This window comes from Cygnus atratus, chromosome 1, assembly GCF_013377495.2.
Source record: "Cygnus atratus isolate AKBS03 ecotype Queensland, Australia chromosome 1, CAtr_DNAZoo_HiC_assembly, whole genome shotgun sequence".
Taxonomy (NCBI): domain Eukaryota; kingdom Metazoa; phylum Chordata; class Aves; order Anseriformes; family Anatidae; genus Cygnus; species Cygnus atratus.
Window position 1 is genome coordinate 76,719,700 of NC_066362.1, and position 20,674 is coordinate 76,740,373.

The following is a 20,674-nucleotide window of genomic DNA, read 5'->3' on the forward strand; positions in this document are numbered from 1 at the left end:
AGACTTTCAGAAGTATATCTGCATCAGGCAAGAATTTATCTTAGAGAAGATAAGAAACCTTGCTCCGATCATCTGCCTAATAAGACATCAAACATTACTTTGTGTTTGAAAGAGGACAGGTACCCTCAAAAGTTTTTGTATTACTAGAACTACTCTTTAAAATGAAATGGAGATTCTGACCAAAGTATTAGTGTTTTAACCTTAACATAAATGCATACTTGTATACATATATTTAACTGACGGAAGGCATTCTTCATTCTTTACTTGGGGGATGTGATGCTCATGGGAGAAAGATGATAGCAAAGAAGATTGCCAAAGGATAAAGTTTGCTTTGGCAAATATATTTTTAAATAATGTCCCGAGGGATGGCCAGCAGTGCTAAGGAAAATGCCCACACCATTTTGATATCAAGGCTGTGTTAAATATAGTACAAAGATGTATAGGCTAGGATGATTTATAAGGCAGACTTAATATTTTCCACTAGTCAGAAAGCATTTTCAACGTAGGGAAAATCTCTTATGTGGCTCTGATGCTGCTTTGATAAAAATAAACACTGTTTGTTTAATTTGTTTTTGTTTTTAGTGAGTGTGGTGCTGGTAAATTACAGCTGTGTAGCCTGAAGTCTCACTAATTTTTATTTTAAGGAACTTCCAGGTGGGAAGGCCAGTTTGATCTTCATGTCCTGCTAGTGCTTGACCTCTGACATGTTACTGCCCATCAGGTGTCAGTCTGTTCCTCTTCGGACAGCCTGGCAGTGTCTACATCTAGATAACTGCCCTATGACTGTGACTCTTTCCATACAGACCACTGATTCAAAGCTGAAGATCTGAAATTTGAATTACTACCAACCAGCTTCCTTGAGATTAAATGTTCTGTACCCCAGCACAAAGGAAGCTGTTTTGTCAGGTTACTTGCAGAAGCGTATGCCTGGCACACACATGCTTCTGATGAAGCAACACATTTTATGAGTTCCTTTTTCTTTTTTTTTTTTTTTTTTTAATTTTCCACTTCGTGCCAGCTTCCTTGCTGTCCTGACATGAAGATCTCTTGCACTTGGAGACTAAACTCACAAATTTCTGCCTTTCTCTGCTTCCTCTCCTGCACCTCTTTAATGTCATTCAGGGGAATGGCAGTAAAAAATCAGAATTTCCTCTACAAGAAAAGTCCTGTAGTGCTGTTGTTCTTGCATAAGTAGTTCTTCGGTGCCTAATGTTCCTCCAACCACTCTTTTTCCAAAGAGAGTCCATGCTATCACTAGACAATGAGAGAGGATTATACTAACTTCTCACTTAAAGCACAATGCATCCTTTGTGGAGGTCAAGTTCAGCCTGCTGCTCTTCCTTGCACCAGCAAGGCAAGCCTTGCTAGATAGCTGCAACCCAGCCTCTCTTATCATCCTCTGTGTTGGCTACAGCCCAGAAAAGTACTATGTGAGTGCGATGATAGGTGGCAACACTGTGAGAAGAGAAGCAACCTCAACACAAGAGAGACCGGCCTGGTTCTGAATCCAGACTTAGAAACGTAGTGAAGTTATAAAAAAGAACAGAACACTTATTTGTCTCTGTATCATGCAGTGAAGAGAAATGGTTACTCTGCTTTCTCTCAGGTTTATAGACATTCTGAGTCCCACCTCTAAATCCTCTTCCAGGTGACCAGGTAGGAACAACCTTTTTCTCCGGCACCTTTCCTGCTGTATTAATGAATGTAGATGTTAAGAGCTGGAGAAACTACAAGGACTGCTTACCTTACGATAGCCTTGACTGCAAAACGAACCACAGTGGAGAGCAGAAACAATGGTGTGACAAGGATGTGGAACAATGACAGTGATGCAAAGGCCTGGGCAGGCTGCAGTGGCTTGTCATTGGTATATGCGTAAGTCACAAATGTCTGTCACATCAGAAAAACAGAGCATATTAGTATAAAAGCTCTTGAAAACAAAGAAAGCAAACAAAATGTTTTACTTCAATAAGGCAAAGAACTACATATCTCAGTTTGCTGGGAATTCCAGAAAATTGAAGAAAAAGGTGAGTCCTGTTAAAGTAAAAAAGAATCTAAACATTTGCCAGTAATTTCAAGTGACTCATGCAATTAAGAATGAAAAATAAAAATCTTTGTAAAATCAAAGCATTTAGTTTTGTAAAGTTTTGTAGCTGATTTCAGTGTTTAGAGAAAACAGACAACTCAGAAAAAAATCTACTAAATGTTATGCTTTTTTCACAGATACAGAACTATAATCATATTTCATTGAATTCTGGTGCACACCATCATCATACTCTGAGTATGGCCAGAATTTGGTCTCTGCAGAATTCTTACTGACCAGCAGGCCATAACTACTGTAGTGAATAGGCTGAGATTGAGATCTGGCCAGAGGACAAACAAAATCTATTTCTCCTTAAACTCTGTAGTATGCTTTCGTGAATACTGAAATGGAGGCTTACAATGCATTGTGTAACAGGAATGCTTTTTCACTGCTAGACAACAGAAAAGCAAAGCCACCTAAATGAGAGCTCACAATGAGAGCTCTCAAAATGAGAGCTTCTGAGTTTCTAAAATGTGCCTTTCATTTTTTCTGAATTACAGCTGGTGAAATACCAGTACTGGGAATGGGCATTTTTAACGTCATGCTATGCTCCAGCCAGCACACGTGCATTAACTCATGTGCTGGTTTTATGACCGTTAACAATGGTCCTGCAATAACACCAGTGTCCTTCTTCTCTTTCTCCTCCCTTCTTTTTCTTTCCCCCTTTTTAAGAAAAAGTGATAAAAAGCATTTCTTACTGCAAGAACAGCTGCTATTGGTATGGCTGCATTCATAAAAACTGGGGAAGAGAGATAAAATAGGCATCAGATTACATGACATATAAAAAACAGTCTTACAATTAGTTGTATGGCACTAGAATAATCCAGATATTTCCAATTCAAGTACTTGAAACTCCCAAGGGAAAATTCCTCTGCAGGAAGAAATTTCCTTCCGTGACAGAGAGATCTTAAACATACAAATGAATAAGCCAAAGAATTATCTCATTTGTATACTTTAGTGAACTGGGATAAAACGTTTTATGTGCACAGTTATTATGCAACATAACTAAAACATTATCCCCTCAGCTCTTCCTCAGTACAAGGAATACAATTTCTTTTAGACAATAATTCATCTTTGCTGTAATCAACTTTGCTATAAAACAACTTGTAGTTGTAACGTCATAATTAAGGTGACAGAAAACTTACAAAAATCAACAAGACGTCTTCTCAAGTTTCTGTGTTATATATTTGTCATGTCTTTTTATTGTAATACATTCCACACAGAATAATGTCATAGACACAGCTGTATCTCACTGTAGCTGAAGTCAGAAGGAATGTTGACATGAGGAACAGGATGCATTTCCAAGAGCTAAAAACAGTTACTTACTGGAAAGAGATGTATGAAGAGCAAATGTTTTGAGACTGGTGAGTTCCTTCATTCTTGTTTCTTCTACACTAGTACAAAATATGTGCTCCCAGGCATAGAGCTTTAATAACTTTATGCCTTTTAGTATTTCATTGGTTTTCTTTAATCTCTCAGTAGAATAGTCCTTTATTTCAAAAGAAAACAAGGATAAGAAATTGACAATGTTTTGTATTTTTAATGAGAATTTTTTTCCCTTTAATTCTCTTGTAAAATTCATTAAAGAATTATAATTTTATTTGTGATTTTGCACAGACTTTCTGTTGTCAAACAGAGTAAGGCAACATACAATTTCAGGTTCTTTGGAGATATTAAAATACTTACAATCATGAGGGAAAATTAAGTGACTCTGTTCTGAGAAGAGAAATAAAACAAAATACCTGAATCCCTCAAACAGGTTGAAACTCGGGAAGGTGGATTAGTAGGTCGATGGTGTCCATAAGAACAGATGGAAAACTACACATGTGTAATTGCTGATACAAGATTCATTTTGGGATTCATACAGAATGGTCATGAAAATAGGTGAGATGTTTATTCATGTATTTAGCTAATTGTTCCTCACCAGAAACCATTGCTCATATGTGCAGGTAAAATCATAACACAAAAGATTTTATGAGTCAGAAGGAATTCAGAAGAGAGCAACAAGAAAGATTCAGAAATGGTGAAAGAAAGATTTCTGAAACGATGCAGAAGATAAATCCTCTGTTGTTATAAACTGCAATAACTCAACAGGATTGAAGTATGTTGAAGAGTAGATACACTTAGCTATAATTTGCTTACTGAATATTAAGATAACAATGATCTCTAAATATTTGAGGACTCGCATATCAAAGGCTGACAAAAAAGTTCAAGGACCATGAGAATAAGGTTAAACATTAGACAAAGTATCAGAAAACACTTGCAACTGGTAAACTAAATTAGATGATAAAATAAACTCTCAGCATTGAAGAGGGCGCAATAGATATTAATCCAGCAATGCTAGCTGAGTTTTAGAGAATGCAAAGGCTTGGAGTGAGAATGTAACCTCCAGCCATTTCAGAGGGGGGTTGTACACATTCTTTAATAACATACTCCCATAATTTATCAGTCATTTGTACTATTTGGTAACATACCATGAAATACAACATTTGAATTTAGGAGTAACATCCTTTCATGGAACTGAATTCAGAGAAAACTGTGCCATTTGGGTGAAAATACTCTCTGTAGAGAGGACAAGCCAAGGCCTACACGCTTTCTTTGGATTCGTTCTGACAAACATCGAGGTGCTTTTCTCAGACAGGAAGGGCTGCTGAGCCACAGAGAAACAGAAAGGGAAGAATGATGGAATTAAGTGATGGCTTGCCCCAGATATAAATTACTTACCAGTGTGCTCTTCTGAGCCTCAGCCAACTTTGTAGCTATGAAGTACTGTATTGGAGCTAACAGTACAATAACTGCTGCACCAACCAAGGCACTCACTCCAAGCAAATTATAGAGTAGGATTACACCCATTATTATCTATGAAGAAAAAAAGAAATATAGAAGCAAAAGTAGATTTCAATACACCGGAATGATAGCAAATATATCTATATATTTATTCTTCTAATAAACAGCTAAATGTTTCCTAGGAATTAAGTGAGACCTTATTTCAGAAGGTCATGTTTAGAAAGTGTGGGAAACGAACCCAGATGCCTTTATTTCTGACATTAACTGCACAGTTTGTTTTGGTGCCTGGTAGTCCTAATACCAGACAATGATTCCAAAGAACTGAGGTAGCACCAAAAAAGATGGTGCTTGCCCCAAGGCATCTGACAGAATCACTGGCCTCAACTCTTATTTACACTAGAGCTCCTTACATCAAGCTGGAAGCATTCGAAGGTCATGGAACTGTCATGAATCACTTTTGCATTCTGTCTGATGGGTCCTCTTCCAACTGCAGACAGAGGCATGTCTAAGACAGGCACCGAAGCACAAAGCAGACGTGCTGGGCGTGACACAAGCATGAGTTTGTGCATCAATACCATGTAGCTCTGTAGGAAAGTACCAAGGTGCTAGCTGAGCACTACAAAATGTTTAGGAACAGTACCCACAAAGGTTTACTTGGGAATGACTCTGATGCAATTACTGTGATTCTGGTGCCAGAGTTAATACAAGCTCTACAACATAAGTATTTTCATATAAAGCTTCACTTTATGGTACAGAGAGATCCTGTCATAGGACACACAGAACTTGTTCCCCACTTTGTTTTGCTCTCCCTTACATGACTCAGCTCTCTCTTTAAATCTGCCCTATTATACAGTATCAAAAATAAGAATCAGTGGAGTTCAACATTTTGAAAGCATTATTTAGATTTTTAGGCATCTGTAATGCAAGTTAACATACCTAGATGCCTTTTTCTTAGCAGAATAGTACAATGTTACAGGTAATAATTTCTACTTGGGGTAAACTCCAAAATCCTTACTGCAGGCCCAATCCTGTAATGAGTTTTTGCCCTAGTAGGGCAAAATAGCATATGATAGTAGGCCAAATATATCGGTGGAGACACAATACATTTCCTAAGGTTAGTGACAGTTTTCAGCAGGCTATGGCCAGTTACACTACATTTGATCACACTGGGTGGATATAAATTCAGTATTTGCTAGAAGCTGTTCTGTTTGAGGAATGGGCAGCCTTTACAACTGTTGTTTCTTGGGACACCCCTGGAAGCTCATCTCTTTTGCATAAGGCAAGACAGGATAGTTCCATCATTTTTTCCAAAGCAGTATGTTTCTAATCCAGCCCATAGTTACCAAGGGTTATTTCGTTCTCTTCTTTTTTTTTCCTTCTTTTTTTCAAAGAGCTGCCAATTGAACTGAACAGGCATAAAGACACATTATCACAATAACAGTGCCATTGACATCATCTGCATAATACTTTGAGAAGGAAATAGTATTTTCCTTCTGATTTTATTGTTGAAGCAGAGCTGTAAAGTACTCACTACAATTTATAGTGCTTAAGCACAGAAGGAGACTAGTATAACCCAGGCCACAGACACTCACTAAATTCATCATCAGGTGCTAATTCCTGGGTGATGTTATGCTCATTCTTGGACAAAGATATGATCAGGTTGTCCCTGTGTTCACTGCCTACTGATTCCCTGAAAGTGAAATACAAGAACAGAAGTTTCCTCACACTAGCCTTTTACAGTACTGATGAGGAAGGCCATTACATTCCTTCAGTGGAACTAGACAGCCTGTTCATTTAGTAACACTCCAATATTAACAGCAACACTTCCAAATAAACCTGGATGTGAAATGGAAACCTCTTTTTATTGATTTATAACTTAAAACGGAATCCTCTGCATTATTTCTAACGTCTGTTACCATGCAAACTTTTTTTTTGGTCTTTTTCTCTATTAGTTATTTTATGACCTTCTAAACCCTACCATATCCTAAAATATACACATAAAAACAATATTTGTTTCCATTAGCAGTAGTCTTACTACTGTCTATTATAATCAATTATTGACACAGTTCCAGGCAAAAAGAATGGCTTCTATCCCATTTTTAACTTGTTTGGTGTTGATGGGGTCACCTATAGGTTAGGAGCATGCCAATCCCACCTGAAGCTAAAATTTTGAAGGTGCTATAGGGTTTCAAGCTTCGTGGAAAATCAGTGTGGCTTAGTTATCTTAGTTATCTAAGACCTTAGTTATCTATGTACTTCTGAAGAGTTCTTTCAGGCTAATAATTTTTACCTTTCCTTCCTACACATCTGCTCTTCCTTTTTTTCCAGCCTTGATAAAAACCAGGTGTTTGTATCAGAGCACCTCTGAGCATTTTACGCAGCACACTGTTGGTGCTGCCATCAGTCACAGAGCAGAATTCAATTGCTTTTTGTTCCTGCCACAAAGTGCAGTTACAAGTGGGCACTGCAAATGCAACGCTTGACACTGGAGAGATGCCCCTGCTGCTGCTATGTGGCAGAAGCAAAAGCAATGACTTGTGTCGGTAGAGGAAGAGAGATGAGCCAGGAAAAGATGACAGGTCATAATTTTAAAGCCACAGATCATATCAATGACAGCAAAATCCTACTCAAAAAAAGAAAATCCTCTCTTTATCGGCCCTTTAAGAGACAGCCTTCCAGTTCTTGGAGGAGATGATGGGCCACATTTCTGCTTCTTAGTCCTCTTCCAGGAAAATGACCATGAAGTCTAGTGCTAGCGGTTCCCCTCTGAATTTGGTGTTAGTCTCACAGAAGACGTATACTCTTTTCAAACAGGTTGGAGGATCCTGACATTTGGCCCTTACTTTGATGCTCTACCTGAACAGGCATAGCCCACAGATTGGGGCACAGGAACAAGAACCACATTAATTGATTTGTTTCTATGGCGACCAAGTTATTGATTTGTCCCAGTGTCATCTCTCCCATGGACAAGTTGGATGTGGAAAGTCTCAGGATCTTATTGTATATCATTGCCTGTGGGAAAGGAATAAAATGGCATATATGAAAATGATGTCATTATAAAGCAATAGCAGCAGCAGGATGTTTCACATTTCAGTATCAGTGATTACCTAGCACAGACTTTCTCCCACTCTCTCACTTGAGACAAAGAGAGATGGAGACAGAATGAGAAAAAGAACCAGAGAGAGAACAGACTTTTAAAAACTCCAAAAGCTTTGCTGTTTAATGCAGACCTAAAACAGAACAAAATGACAAGAAAACATCAACATTGAGGAGACTGGGCAGATCTTTTTTTAATAAACACGTGGTGAGCCTGGTTTTCCGGGCACTGTCAAAGAAATTCTTGTTTCCAGTGAAATAGTTGAATTCAAGCTATGAAGTTTTGAACAGGGTGGATTTATATTCCTTTGCATTTCTCTCCTGTACCTAGCCATTTATTTCCATAAAATCTGTAGGAGCTTAACAGGGTTTAAGGTTAATTAGGGCTTCTACCTACAAGAATTTTAAAGACAAATGCTGTGAGCCCAGTCACTGCTATGATTAAATTTCACACAGTGCAGCTTTAGGGAATTTTTAAAAATAATTTGTACTCTTTGCCCTGTTTTGTCTGTGAGCAAGGTAGATCCTATAGAATCGCCATTTTGGCAACCAGGAATCATAAAAACATAAGGAAATAATCAGGTACTCTTTCTTCACTAAGTCTATACCCTCTATCCTGAGAGAGAAAATGTTTAAAACAGCTACATCAGTCACTGTGCACACAGAAAGAGAAGCCTCCACAATGGCACAATACTCCTGTGGTTAGTTACACCTGGGAGAACATCAGTCCAACTTCTGTTCTGCTCAAAGTCCTGATACTTTTTGAGGAGTTTGGTTTGTGGATGTTCCAGCTACAGCCCGCAATTTGAGCTAGAGCTGCTGGCTTTAGTTCATAAGCATGACTTTCACAGAGGGTTAATAGATGCTGGTTTTAAAGACAGTTTTGGAGATGAATCACTCCTGTCTCATCCCACAGGGCTCTGTGCAAAAGGGCATAACTGTTCAGAATCACCACTCATGATTCATGGACAGCTCTCCAGTAAAACATAGCTCAGCCAATGATATGGCAGATGACTCTGTTCACAGTCAGCAAAAATAACTTCATAAGCAAATGAACAAGGCAAACACAGAGCTTCAAACTTCAGTATGCTGAATAATGCTGCTTATCTTCATACACCTAATACTATCTGCAGAGATATGTTCTTAGATGCACAGACTGAGTGTTAAACTTCTCCGTATTACTATGATGTGTCTAGTTCTCAGTGAAAGGAATTTCTACCACGACTTTGGCTGTGTCAGTGATATTACATTTTCTAGTTTTCTGTGTAAAAATACAGTGCATATCTTCTCTCAAACTATTAGTATTAACTGAGTCTTTAGAAAAAAAAAAGATAAATGAAAGTACAAAGTGGGAGCTAATGTCAGTGAATTTCTTGGCAGATCATGGGAACATCTTTGCTCACCAGTAAAGCACCTCGTAGGTTGATACCAGTTTCTGTAGTCACATAGTAGGAAGCCTGCAGGAATGTCCTCTGCAGGATAAGGGCCAGGAAGAGGAGAACTGCTAAAACATAGACATTCCTGAGGAATTCCTCTGAGGAGAGATATGAATTTGATGGATCCTTCAACTGAAAAGAAAAGGAAAAACATGACAACGGTGGCAAAGGAGGGATTGTCTGTTCTGCATTAGAATAAACTATATTGATGGTAATATGGGAAAGTTACAGGAATTATAACTCTTACTGTTGTACATATCACAATCATTTAGGCAGAATTTAAACTGTCTGTTCCTGTTCTAAAGATTTAGGACCCTAATTTCTAGCAGTTCTGAAATAAATTGTTTTTAGCAGAAAAGGGACAGTGAGATTACCATGTTTCTAGCAGTTCTGAAATAAATTGTTTTTAGCAGAAAAGGGACAGTGAGATTACCATGCTTGGTTTATTAGTTTAGGTTCATTAGGTTCATTAGTTTATCCATTGAATTCTGATTTGGAGGATAGAAATACCACTCAGCAGAAGATAAAGCTTATTCCACCTGCACATGAAGAATTTGCAAAAATAGTATTTTCTGTAACACGTGATTGGTTTATTGCATTGATATTGCAATATTGAGTATGTTGCATTTGTACAATATGGAAGCAATTCCTTCCAGAAATATAGTCTATTTTACCTGTGAACTCTGAATAAAGAAATGTTTTAGCTGCCAGTATTTCCCATGAAATGACATGTAAATGCCTCTACGAGGAAAAACAATTCTTGTTTAAAACACTTAATTTGTTTTCCTTTTCTGTTTTTTTTATGTTCATTGTGCTGCTCTGTTTCAGCCAGAGAAGGAAATAAATGTACCAAAATACTGCACGGAAGGCTGTTCCTTTGGCATTTCCGATCCAGCTGGAAGCAGGATGTACTGGAATTCTTACAAAAAAAGAAGAAAGGAAAAGCCTGTTTTACTGAAATCCCCAGCCTGATGCTGAGATGAAAGGTCTGGGAAATATTGAAAGGTAAGCTGTGTACCTACACTCTTAAAGAGTCTTTCATTGCTCTGGGTTGCTGTAACCTGCCAGAGGACTCCAGGGAGGAGAGAGGTGCCCTGAGCTTGCAGGCGCACTTCACCATGGTCACCCAACCAGGAGAAGTTCAGACTGGTCATTAGGAAAAAATTGTTTACTGTGAGGGTGTTCAAACACTGGAACAGGCTTCCTAGAGAGGTGGGTGATGCCACAGACCTGTCAATATTCAAGAGATGTTTGGATAATGCCCTCAATAATATGCTTTAGCTTTTGGTTAGCTCTAAAGTGGTCATGCAGTTGGACTAGATGATCTTTGAAGGTCCCTTCCAACTGAACTGTTCTGTTCTTCCTGTTCTGTTCTGGTTCTGTTCTGTTCTGTCTTATTCTATTCTAACCTCACTCCACTCTCCTCCCTCTGTCAAAGACACACAGTGGACGGGTAGCCTGGGTCTGGGCTGAACCCGTCGTGGAGCTGGGGGGAATCATTTCCCATCCCCAGTCAGACATCTTCTGTACAAATTAAACCATAAAATTCCAAAAGTCATAGAGGTACTTAAACATTTATAAGTACCTAATGGTGTTTTCCAAAGAGCCAAAGTCTGTAAGACACCTAAATCCTGCTGAAATAATAGGACTGACTTGGTTACCAGCTCAAGACTCTTTGAAATGAGGGCTGCTTAAGTGCATAATTGGTCAGATAAATATTTTCTCTCAATGTTCTGCTGCATCTAACTTCCCCATGTGTACATAGTAGGGATAACAATAACAAACTACCATTTTAGATACCTTTATCAATATATATATAGGGTTCTCAAGAAGTAAGGCAGAATAAACATAAAATTCAAGTAATTTACATTAATTGAAGCTAGAAATAATTTAAAGGAGAAAAACATAATAGCAAGAACAACCAAGGGAAAGTTTATCAAAATCTGTAAATTAAAAACAAATGTATTCTGAAATATATCCAACAGAAATAGTGACTGTCTGTCACCAAGCCAGCCTCTTGGAGCACTTTCAAGTTCTCCGATGATTTTAATCTTCCTTTTAGGCAGTGGTGATTAAAATGCAACAAAATAAAACACTTCACCGAAGAGTGCAACAGTTAAAGGAAGGGGAAAAGGTACAGGTTGCTAAATTTGAGATCCAGAAATGATCATTTCCAAACTAAAATGTCCTGTTTGTTCAACAAGCAAAAATAAAACAAAACAAAACAAAAAACACCACCTATTTTTGAGGCAAAAGATGTACTTTGCCTTTTAACTCTGTGGCTCAAATCCAGTATGTGGAGGTTCAAAGATGATAAAAAGCTTTATTTGATGAGCTGCACAGTTACACTCTGCTTCTTCAGTGTAATGGCTGGATGAGAGTCTAAAGCCAAATTCAGAGAATCAGTCAAGAAAATGAATGTCAGGAGCAAGCAGCCAAGAAGATGCTTGGATAGCGATGACAGTCAAATGCTTTATCTGCAGAGGAAAATTTTATTCCATTACATACCTATCTGCTCATTCAAATATAAAACATTCACTATATAAAGTGTATGGTTGTATTTCCATACCTTAAAAAAGACATAGGAAAATACCTTTTTTGTGTTTTGTCTGATGTCAGCTAGTAAAATATATTTTGTCTTTATGTTTTCACTAACAAATTCTTGTTCTTATGACAGAAAATGTTTTGCATCAGAGGTTTGCTCAGTGCTCTGAGAGATGGTATCTGGAAGTGCAGTCTCAGTGAAGCTTGAAATGATATGTAAACTAGCAACTTGTGTGCATCTCTAGAAGAAAGGATTCTATTGAACAAAATGGATGGTCTTCAACTTTGCACATACTCAATGTATTTCATCACAGCAACAAGCAGAATGATCAGTCATAGAGGGTGACTACTCTTGGCTTCTCAGAGGAAAATGGATTGCAAATTGCTCAAAGTGTCAATGATTGACAAATGGACAGATGGACAGAAATTAGGCATAATCTCCACACTCTTCCTTGCTGGATCCATCATTGGGGCACTACCAGTGAGGTGTCCTGCCTGAAATGAGGAGGCACAGTTGAAGAGATGCACAGAAGCTGTTCCTTCTCCCCAGAAGTTCAGAACAGACTCCACAAAGAGGCAGACAGCCGGGCAGCTGGGAGAAGCCTGCACTATCTCTGTACCTGTGCTGCATTCATACCCAAGACTTTCACTACTCAGGTCTATAACTTGATGGTCTCTCACAAAAAAATACTCAATTCGCTTGAAAGTAATAATGAAACATTACAATGATGATCATAGGCATATAGGAACATACAGTATTAAATACCTGATATCAATCAAGAACTTATGCCAAACAAAATCTTTTAATCCATGTTGTCGGGTTACCTTTTCTGTTGTATTTGTGTTATTGGTTGTGTTCTGGAAGCCCTGGACAATGCCAGAAATGCATAATGGCCCAGCAAAACCCAGCAAGTCAGCCAAGTAACGGAAGGTGCTACTGAGAAGAATTGGTCGTCCAAAAGCACTGTACATTGCTAACCATATTGAGGGACTCCGGTTGGGCTGGTCTGCTACCTTTTTCTGGAAAACAGAGAGAAAGGTGTCAATGCACCAAGAGGCCTCCTTGGCCGTATGTGGCAACTTCCATTTCATTCCTGTCTGGATGGCCAAATGGTTCCTGCAGGGTGTTTTAGAGTAGACAAAGCACCAAACATGATGTAGGTATCAGCAGATTTCAGACACTCTTCACAGCAAATTCAAATTCTGCCTACTCTTGGTAACTGTGGTTCCTCACCTCTAAATCCTAAAACTTTTCTCAACCCTTGAACACAGGAATGCAAATACAGATTAAGCATACTGGTATGTAGATATTGCTCTTCGTCACGTGTGCTCAGGAAAGGGTCTGACCTTTCAAGCCCTTGCTCCTATGGATAATCTTTACTTTTACAGTAGGTGTGAAACCACCTCATCCAAAGGCTTCTGATATGAGAGGGAAAAAATATGGTCAGACACCTAGAAGAATATCGTTTAATTTAATTTATCTGGATTTTTTTCTCTCTCTTGGATGCCTTTCAGGATGATTATACTTCAGCTGATCACTAATTACTGCACTCAAAAAGGTGAAAGCAGTGGGCTATTTTAGGAGGTAAGGTTAAATCATCTAGTGGTCCTTTTGAGCCTTCAGTTCTGTGAATCTGTGCAATATCTTGACTCTTGCACTAAAACACCAGCCAATGGATATCTCTGAGCCTTGTCAGAGGAGTACTGATATTGCTGAGGCCCTTTTAATCTTAAGAAGAAAGAGGTTTATTTAACAGATCCATGGTCTGCAGAGTGCTGTCTTGCACTTTGGGCAGCAGCTTTTGACACTGTAAAAAAGCATCTGTCATTTTTCAAGTAGCACAAATGCCTGCAAGTTATAACCTAAGCCAAGCAATCTTGAGCGTTCACAGAGACGTTTTAAGTACAGCCCAGTAATAACAGGCCCCTGCCCCAGCAAGTTAACCAACGAAAAGCTAGTATGTCTGTACTGTCTGTCTGCTTCATGTATTTTTTTTTCTCTTTTCTCATTTTTTTCCTTTTGTGCCACTTCAACAGTGAGGTAGAATGTTCCCATGGTGCCAAAAATGTACAAATGTACTGGAGGAGCAGATAACTGTTTGCTAACTTCTAGAGAATAGACCAGGCTGGTCATAACCAATGGCAATAAGTGTAGTACAGAGAAATAGGCAGCATGGGGACAAACTAGAGCTAACAGGCTGTTTTCAGGCTCACCACTTCACAGAAGTAATTCTCTTTTTTTGTTGTTTGTAGGCAAGCAGAATGTATGTCACAGACAAACTTTGGGTTATTCAGGTAGCAGAGACCAAATTTTAAAGATGTTTTGGCACTTGAAGATGAAACAACCAGATTAATAAATAAATAAATGAGTACAGGTGGAATCAGACAGACCAAAAATCCCATTGAACTAATTTAGAATTAGGAGCTAGAGTGCAATTTTCTCAAGCCTCTTCTCTCCTGTTGAAACCACAGCACTGACAGAGTGACCTGGTCTGAATGGGTGTTACGCATGTTCTGCCCTGCAGTGTGCCCGCATCCTCACTGCTGCTGGGGGCAATCCAGACCACAGCAGCAGATGGTGGGCACCTCTGCACCCAGGCACTCCTACACATCTGTATCTCACCAGACAGCTACAGAGACCTGCACTTTAACAGTGTGATAGGAGCTAAGTTACCTTCTTAGGAAAATGCATGTTGTCTTTTAGAAACAACACATGCTATTCTGGGCATTCCATCAATGGCAAATTTGGGAAATGGTAATGGTGAATTCTTATTTTTTTAATTAATTTTTGCTATTTTAATTACCATTTTCATTACGTATACAAAATTCACATAATTGTCATCATTACATGTAATGCATTTACTCTTCACTGGAGTTCTACTAATTAAATTAAATTAATATTCTAATTACAAGTGCAATTGTCATCCTCCTTGCTATTAAAGCTCAGTATATCAAAGACAAAAAATAAAGAAAAGATCAAATGTAAGCCTTATTTTCTTTCCCTGATATCTGCCACTTAAATTTGTGAAGTCATTCCATATTCCTTCAAAGAACTTTCTACCAAAAAAAAAAAAAAAGACATTATTAACAGAAAAATAGAAACGTCATTAGACATATCTGTCAATGGGTTGTTAGACTATTAATCTTTACTGCTTAACAATGTTTGTTCTTTTTGTATTTAATCAGGACTTCAACATTACTGAAGTATCTAATGTGAAGGGAGGAGAAAGAAGAGTGGATTTTTTTTTAATAATCACAAGAGATTTTATGGAATGGTCCTCTAGGCCTGATGTTATGCGCTTCAGTATAGTATGGTGTACAGTGCAAATCTCTCCTGGATACGTGATATATGCATTAGTTTGTGGTTTGAAACATCTAGACCACTTGTACAGTTACCAAAAAAAATAACCACCAAGCAACAGCACAAACACAATCAAAATATTTTTAAGGATTATATGACAAGTCCTACTCACATGTAGTACATTGGTCCAAAAATTTGGCTGTGAGAGATTAGTTTGATATTATTAAGGACTTTTTTACCATCTTAATCTTATTAAAGAATTTTTTATCTTTAGCCAAAATGTCCTTTTATATAGTGGGAACTAGGAACATGCATTAAAGGTCTAACCCTATGCGCATGATGTGCACCACAGCTTATTTCACAGAAGCAACCTTCACATCCACTGTTACAATTCTTAGAAAGGTGATATTAAAATACAGTAAGATCAAGTATTTCAGTTTCTAGGGCAGACTATCTAGAAAAGCAAGAAAATACATTGTGTCTATCTTTTAGGATATTTACTGATGGAAAAAAATAATGTAAAGGAAAGCCAATTGCAGTGTGTTTTGTTGAATATACATTGTTTAGGAAAAAACTCAAACAACATATTTAAGCAAGCTTCATTATCAAAAGAGCATGTTTTACCTGTTAATTTATAATATTTTCTACTCTGAAAGAACACATGCTGTATTCTATTTTATGATATTCTATTTTATGTTGCCTGTTACAAACGATCTCCAAATCCGGTAACAAATAACCTATATGTTATTGTAAGAGCTGGAATGCCTTTGGCAGTAGTGACTACTAAACTAACAGACAATTAGAATGTCGATCTCCAGTTATTTAGCCTTTATTGTACTGTTTTAAAATACTTTATATTATAATAACATTACTGATAACTGACTTCAATAGTCTATAAAATATAATGCAGCATGAAAGTGATATTAAAATTAAATGACTTGATGCTTTGAAAAGATAGTTATAACTAAAGAATTTTGAGCAGTGTTTGTATTAACAATGTCAAGAACTGCTTGATGCAGATTGGTAAATGTAAGAAAAGAATAATGAATTCAGATTTGTCACCAAGAAGTGTTAACTGTGGTCTCGTGTCAGTGGGCAAACCCTCATCTGGAAGGAGCCAGAAGGATTCTGTCAAAAGAGTTGAATACAGATTTCAGGAGTGATTCTACTGGCATCAAAGGTAAGAAGAAAAGGTTTCACCCAGTGTTCACAGACTTCATTGTTATTCAAGTGGCATAATATTATTTTAGCAGAATACAGCAGCCATAGAACATTTGTTTCAGCCCTACAAACCTACAGTCCAACATGCTTGGGACACAGACTAGGAAAACAGTGATTTTGAGCAAACAGTCATTAACCTAATTAACTTCCCTTGCTTTATTTTTTGGTATGCCTTCAAATTTAATTTCAGTCAGAAGGGACAGAAAAACAACAAAAACAAACGAACAACAACAACAACAAAATGACAAACCACACTTCATGTGAGCTGTGTCAAAGGCATTTTACAATACAGAACATTCATGTTCATGCACAGTGTCTTTCATCAAGGTGCGATAAAAAGGTTTTGGAAAGGAACAGTAGCCTTCTTCCCACATGGCCAGAGAGTACAGCTGAGATCAGCTCTGTGCAGGCATAGGCAGGGGTAATCCAACTTAATCCAGTGGATATGGGGGCTCCCCTCACCACCTGTGGAAGGTTAGTGTAAAATACACCCTGTCAACAGAGACAGTGATGTAGCATCTATTCCAGATTGCAGACCATGCAATGTTCCAAATTCTGTGGCTATTTTCTAACCTGGCCATGTACAAAACCAACACATTGCTTTTAGCCCTTTGGTTTACTTCCACATTGTCTATAAAATACCAGTTAAGGGTTACAGCCTGTTTTAGAATATTAGCACAAATAGAGGCTATCATAATCTTGAGACTTTAAACACTTATGCAAAAACAGGAAGAAAAAAATCTGATGTAAGTCATCTTTATAAATGTAGGTGCATGCAAAAGTAAGGGCAAAATACTGCAAGTGTTCATATGTTCATGGTGCACATTGATGGAAACTATGCACTGAATGCTTGCGTTCATGCACAGAAGCAATAACACAGTTCAGTTGCCTTTTGGAATCTGACTCACATATTTGTGCTGGCACACGCTGTATCTGCAAATATAAATGAGCTACAGACAAATGCTTGCACTGTCATGCATGCTTGTGATAAAGAAAAGAACAAGACTGAGCTCTTCAGGGATATCTAGATGCCTAAGGCTCATTGGTCTCTTTCAGTAAGATTTAGGCACCAAATGCTTCTTTAAGGAGCTGGTCTAAGAGATGCACTTCTCCTTTGGTGTGAAAAGCCCAGTTCTGATGACTCAGTGTTTTTTTGCTTAAAGTAGAAGGGTCTTGGACTCTGATAGCATAAAAATCCATTACAAAAGGCAAAAGAAGCAACTTCAATCTATTAAAATGTAAAGAATTGTACTAATTAGGCCTTCATATCAGAGACCACAGAAGAGTCTGCAGCTCCACCAGCTACTGGGTGGAGAGAGCTGCTCTTTCCAGCTTCCCTTTGCATTGACATTCTTAATTGTATGCTGCTTGGTAACAAGTTTATCTGATGTGTACAAGAAAGGGATTTACATGCCTTTGTCTTATGTGCTACATTGTCCAAAGTGGCCTCTGACTCCTTGTAACCTCTCTGGTTATGCTTGAAAATTGACATGTTATGTACAAATCAGGGAGACAGGCTCTCTTACCCTCTCTCTTTTCTACAAAACAAAGGATTTCTTGATTGTGTGTGTGCGCGCATGCAGAAATCACCAGCATTAAGCACATATGAAACTCCACGTTCTTGCCTAAATGCATGCAGAAGATACTCTAGAAACTCTTCCCCTTCTGCTTCTCTCCTACCACTGAGACAGTGGAGAAGTGGTTGGGTGGGTGCTTAGCTGCTGGCTGGGGCCAACCCACCATGTTTTTCTTTGTGTGTGTTTTTGAAATTAGGGTGTAATTACATGGAGGAGGTTTAAAATTTGTGTATGCCCAAAGACTTTTGTGTTCAAACACCACTTTCTGTCTAAAGAAGGAAGGATTTGTTCCCCTTCCAATGTGCATCTTAGAGGAAAACCACAGCTGAGCCCTTACCTCATACGGACAGGTTTGTCCATGAGTTTGTACCCTCTTGCAAGGGTAAAGGACAACATTTACTTAAATATGCAATATTTCTAAGGCACAATTTCTGAGGAGAAAGTGAAGATGAGTGTTTCCAGTTGAAACTATGGAAAATTAGAATGTCTTCTAAATTAACGTGCTGTCATGAATATCTAATATTTAAACAAAGCTTTCATTTTTAAAGAGGAATCTAGCAAGTGATCATTCTGTTATGGTTTTAGTTTCCACTTGCTCTCAATTTGGCAACTCTCCCCTGCTGTAAATTCACTTAAAACCAAACAGTAACTATTAGATTGGAACTTCCTATGCCAAGTTTTTACCTTGGAACAAACAGTCCTAAGTTAAAAATCCTAAAACTAGGATTTCATAGAAGCAGAAGAAATTCACAGTGACTTTACGGTTCTGAAAGCCAAAACACTGACATGGACATCTCTGGTTACCTTTTGTTCCTCATATGCTTCTTTGAGGCAAACATAATTTGTCAGTGCTCTCATTGCAATTGGGAGCTTCCCAATTGCCTTCAAGTCCACAGGTTTCTTGTGAGCAGATATGATGAGAGTATTCATCCACCAGTAAGTCGCCTTTGAGAGCAAATTGACAAATGGCTGAAGAAACCTCACCCCCAGGTCCTGTAGATCCTCTGGTGGCTTTACTTTCTGAGGGTTCATAAAAAATACATACCTCTGGAAAGAAGAAAATAGACAGCATGTCCCCAGGAATTATCTTATTAAGGGCAATTTCTAGTAAAAAATATGTATAATATAACTGCAACGACAAATTTGCATGTAAAAGCAATTATACATTAAATTTAAATATACATTTGCATTTAAACAGGAGTATTTCCATTTTGACAATGTAACTGTCAAATAATTGACCACTATGGTATGTAGACAATCCACTATACCCTACCAGTACCACCTATCTCTGTCTGAATAGCAACAAAAGAACTCTTGGGATATATTTTAAATTACAATGGGTAAAAGCATATGCTTGTTTATGCATATACAGTTTATCTGCATTAACACAGCATATACTGTATAGATTACACACACATATACCGATACATGCACAAATATGCTTGTATATCTATATACACATATGTATTCTCTGTATGTATATATATTCATATGCACACATACATAACAAGTCTAGGGCCTAAATCAAGGATATATTTAAAAGAGATGCCAGGTCCCATTGATTTCTACAGAATTAATGGGACATTCATGGTTAAGACAAAGTTGGATGTAAACTTGACACAAGTTACAATTACTGGGACTATTGATCCATCTTCATCCCTGAGATACTACAGATATCTTTTCAGAACCTGATCAAGAAATCACATACCCTAACTCGAATAACATTGATCTCCACAGCCATCAGCAGTCCATAGAGAATGACCATAATTCCAGTGATGCAGAAACGCAGCTGAGAAAAAGGCACACCGTCCTGGCAGTATCTGACAAGCTTGATTGTTTTGGTGACAAATGCCATTATCCAATAAAGAAAGAGAGCTGTAAAACAGGTGCCCATGCATCATTATAAAATACATAGTTTAGTTATGCTAATGCTGCAGAAGCTGTAGCTTTCTCAAGCAGAAATATTCTTAGGCTTAATTTGATGCAAGCATGGTGATCCTCTATATCACCAGCCTGCAGGATGGCCCAGGGTAATGTCAGCCGAAGTCAGGAGATCGGGATTGAGAGATTTCCTTTGCATTTTCTTTTCCCAAGACACTGTTTACTTTTCTGGGCTACCACCTTTCAAAGAGATCCACCATTTTGAGTCTTCGCACAACTACAAAAGTCCATTGAAGATAATCTGGTGGAAAACTATGTTATTAAAATGAAGTAAAAATCACTTAACATGACAAATATCTTATTGCCTCTTTGAAATAGTAGGGTTCATCATACGTGTGCATTTGGAAATGTGTTTATTTTGAAACAAAGTATATATAGTTTAATTATATCCTAGTTTGTATCTGACAATTACTAGTTCAGGTTGTTGAGCTACATGTAATTTGGACAGTATAGTTCCATGAAACATTATCCTGCATTGACTAGTCAAATTCTGACCACCTGCTGACTGAGGTAGATATCATGAATACAAGGTAGCTGTGTTTCTCAAAGATAAACCTTCCTTATCGCCTACCCGCCAATCGTATTTGGAAAAAGCAAGGGATGGCATTCATTAGACTGGATAAATGCAGAGTAAGCCGCAATAGATGCTAAGAAACAACAGCCACCTGCACAGGATGGCTTGTGAACAGAT

General features: G+C 38.0%; 1 protein-coding gene across 4 annotated transcripts in view; it reads right to left on the reverse strand.

Moving 5' to 3' along the window:
• ABCC9 (ATP binding cassette subfamily C member 9) overlaps window positions 1-20,674 on the reverse strand; it is an 84,882-nt gene that overhangs the window by 52,224 nt on the left and 11,984 nt on the right. For all 4 annotated transcript variants that reach the window (XM_050708360.1, XM_035540815.1, XM_050708359.1 and 1 more), the window contains exons 6-14: window positions 19,751-19,917; window positions 18,847-19,089; window positions 12,769-12,963; window positions 9,367-9,531; window positions 7,724-7,879; window positions 4,805-4,939; window positions 3,407-3,569; window positions 2,779-2,819; window positions 1,745-1,887 (exon numbers count right to left, since the gene is read on the reverse strand). In XM_050708360.1, the coding sequence (XP_050564317.1) occupies window positions 1,745-1,887; window positions 2,779-2,819; window positions 3,407-3,569; window positions 4,805-4,939; window positions 7,724-7,879; window positions 9,367-9,531; window positions 12,769-12,963; window positions 18,847-19,089; window positions 19,751-19,917 (1,408 nt within the window). The remainder of the gene's footprint in view (window positions 1-1,744; window positions 1,888-2,778; window positions 2,820-3,406; window positions 3,570-4,804; window positions 4,940-7,723; window positions 7,880-9,366; window positions 9,532-12,768; window positions 12,964-18,846; window positions 19,090-19,750; window positions 19,918-20,674) is intronic.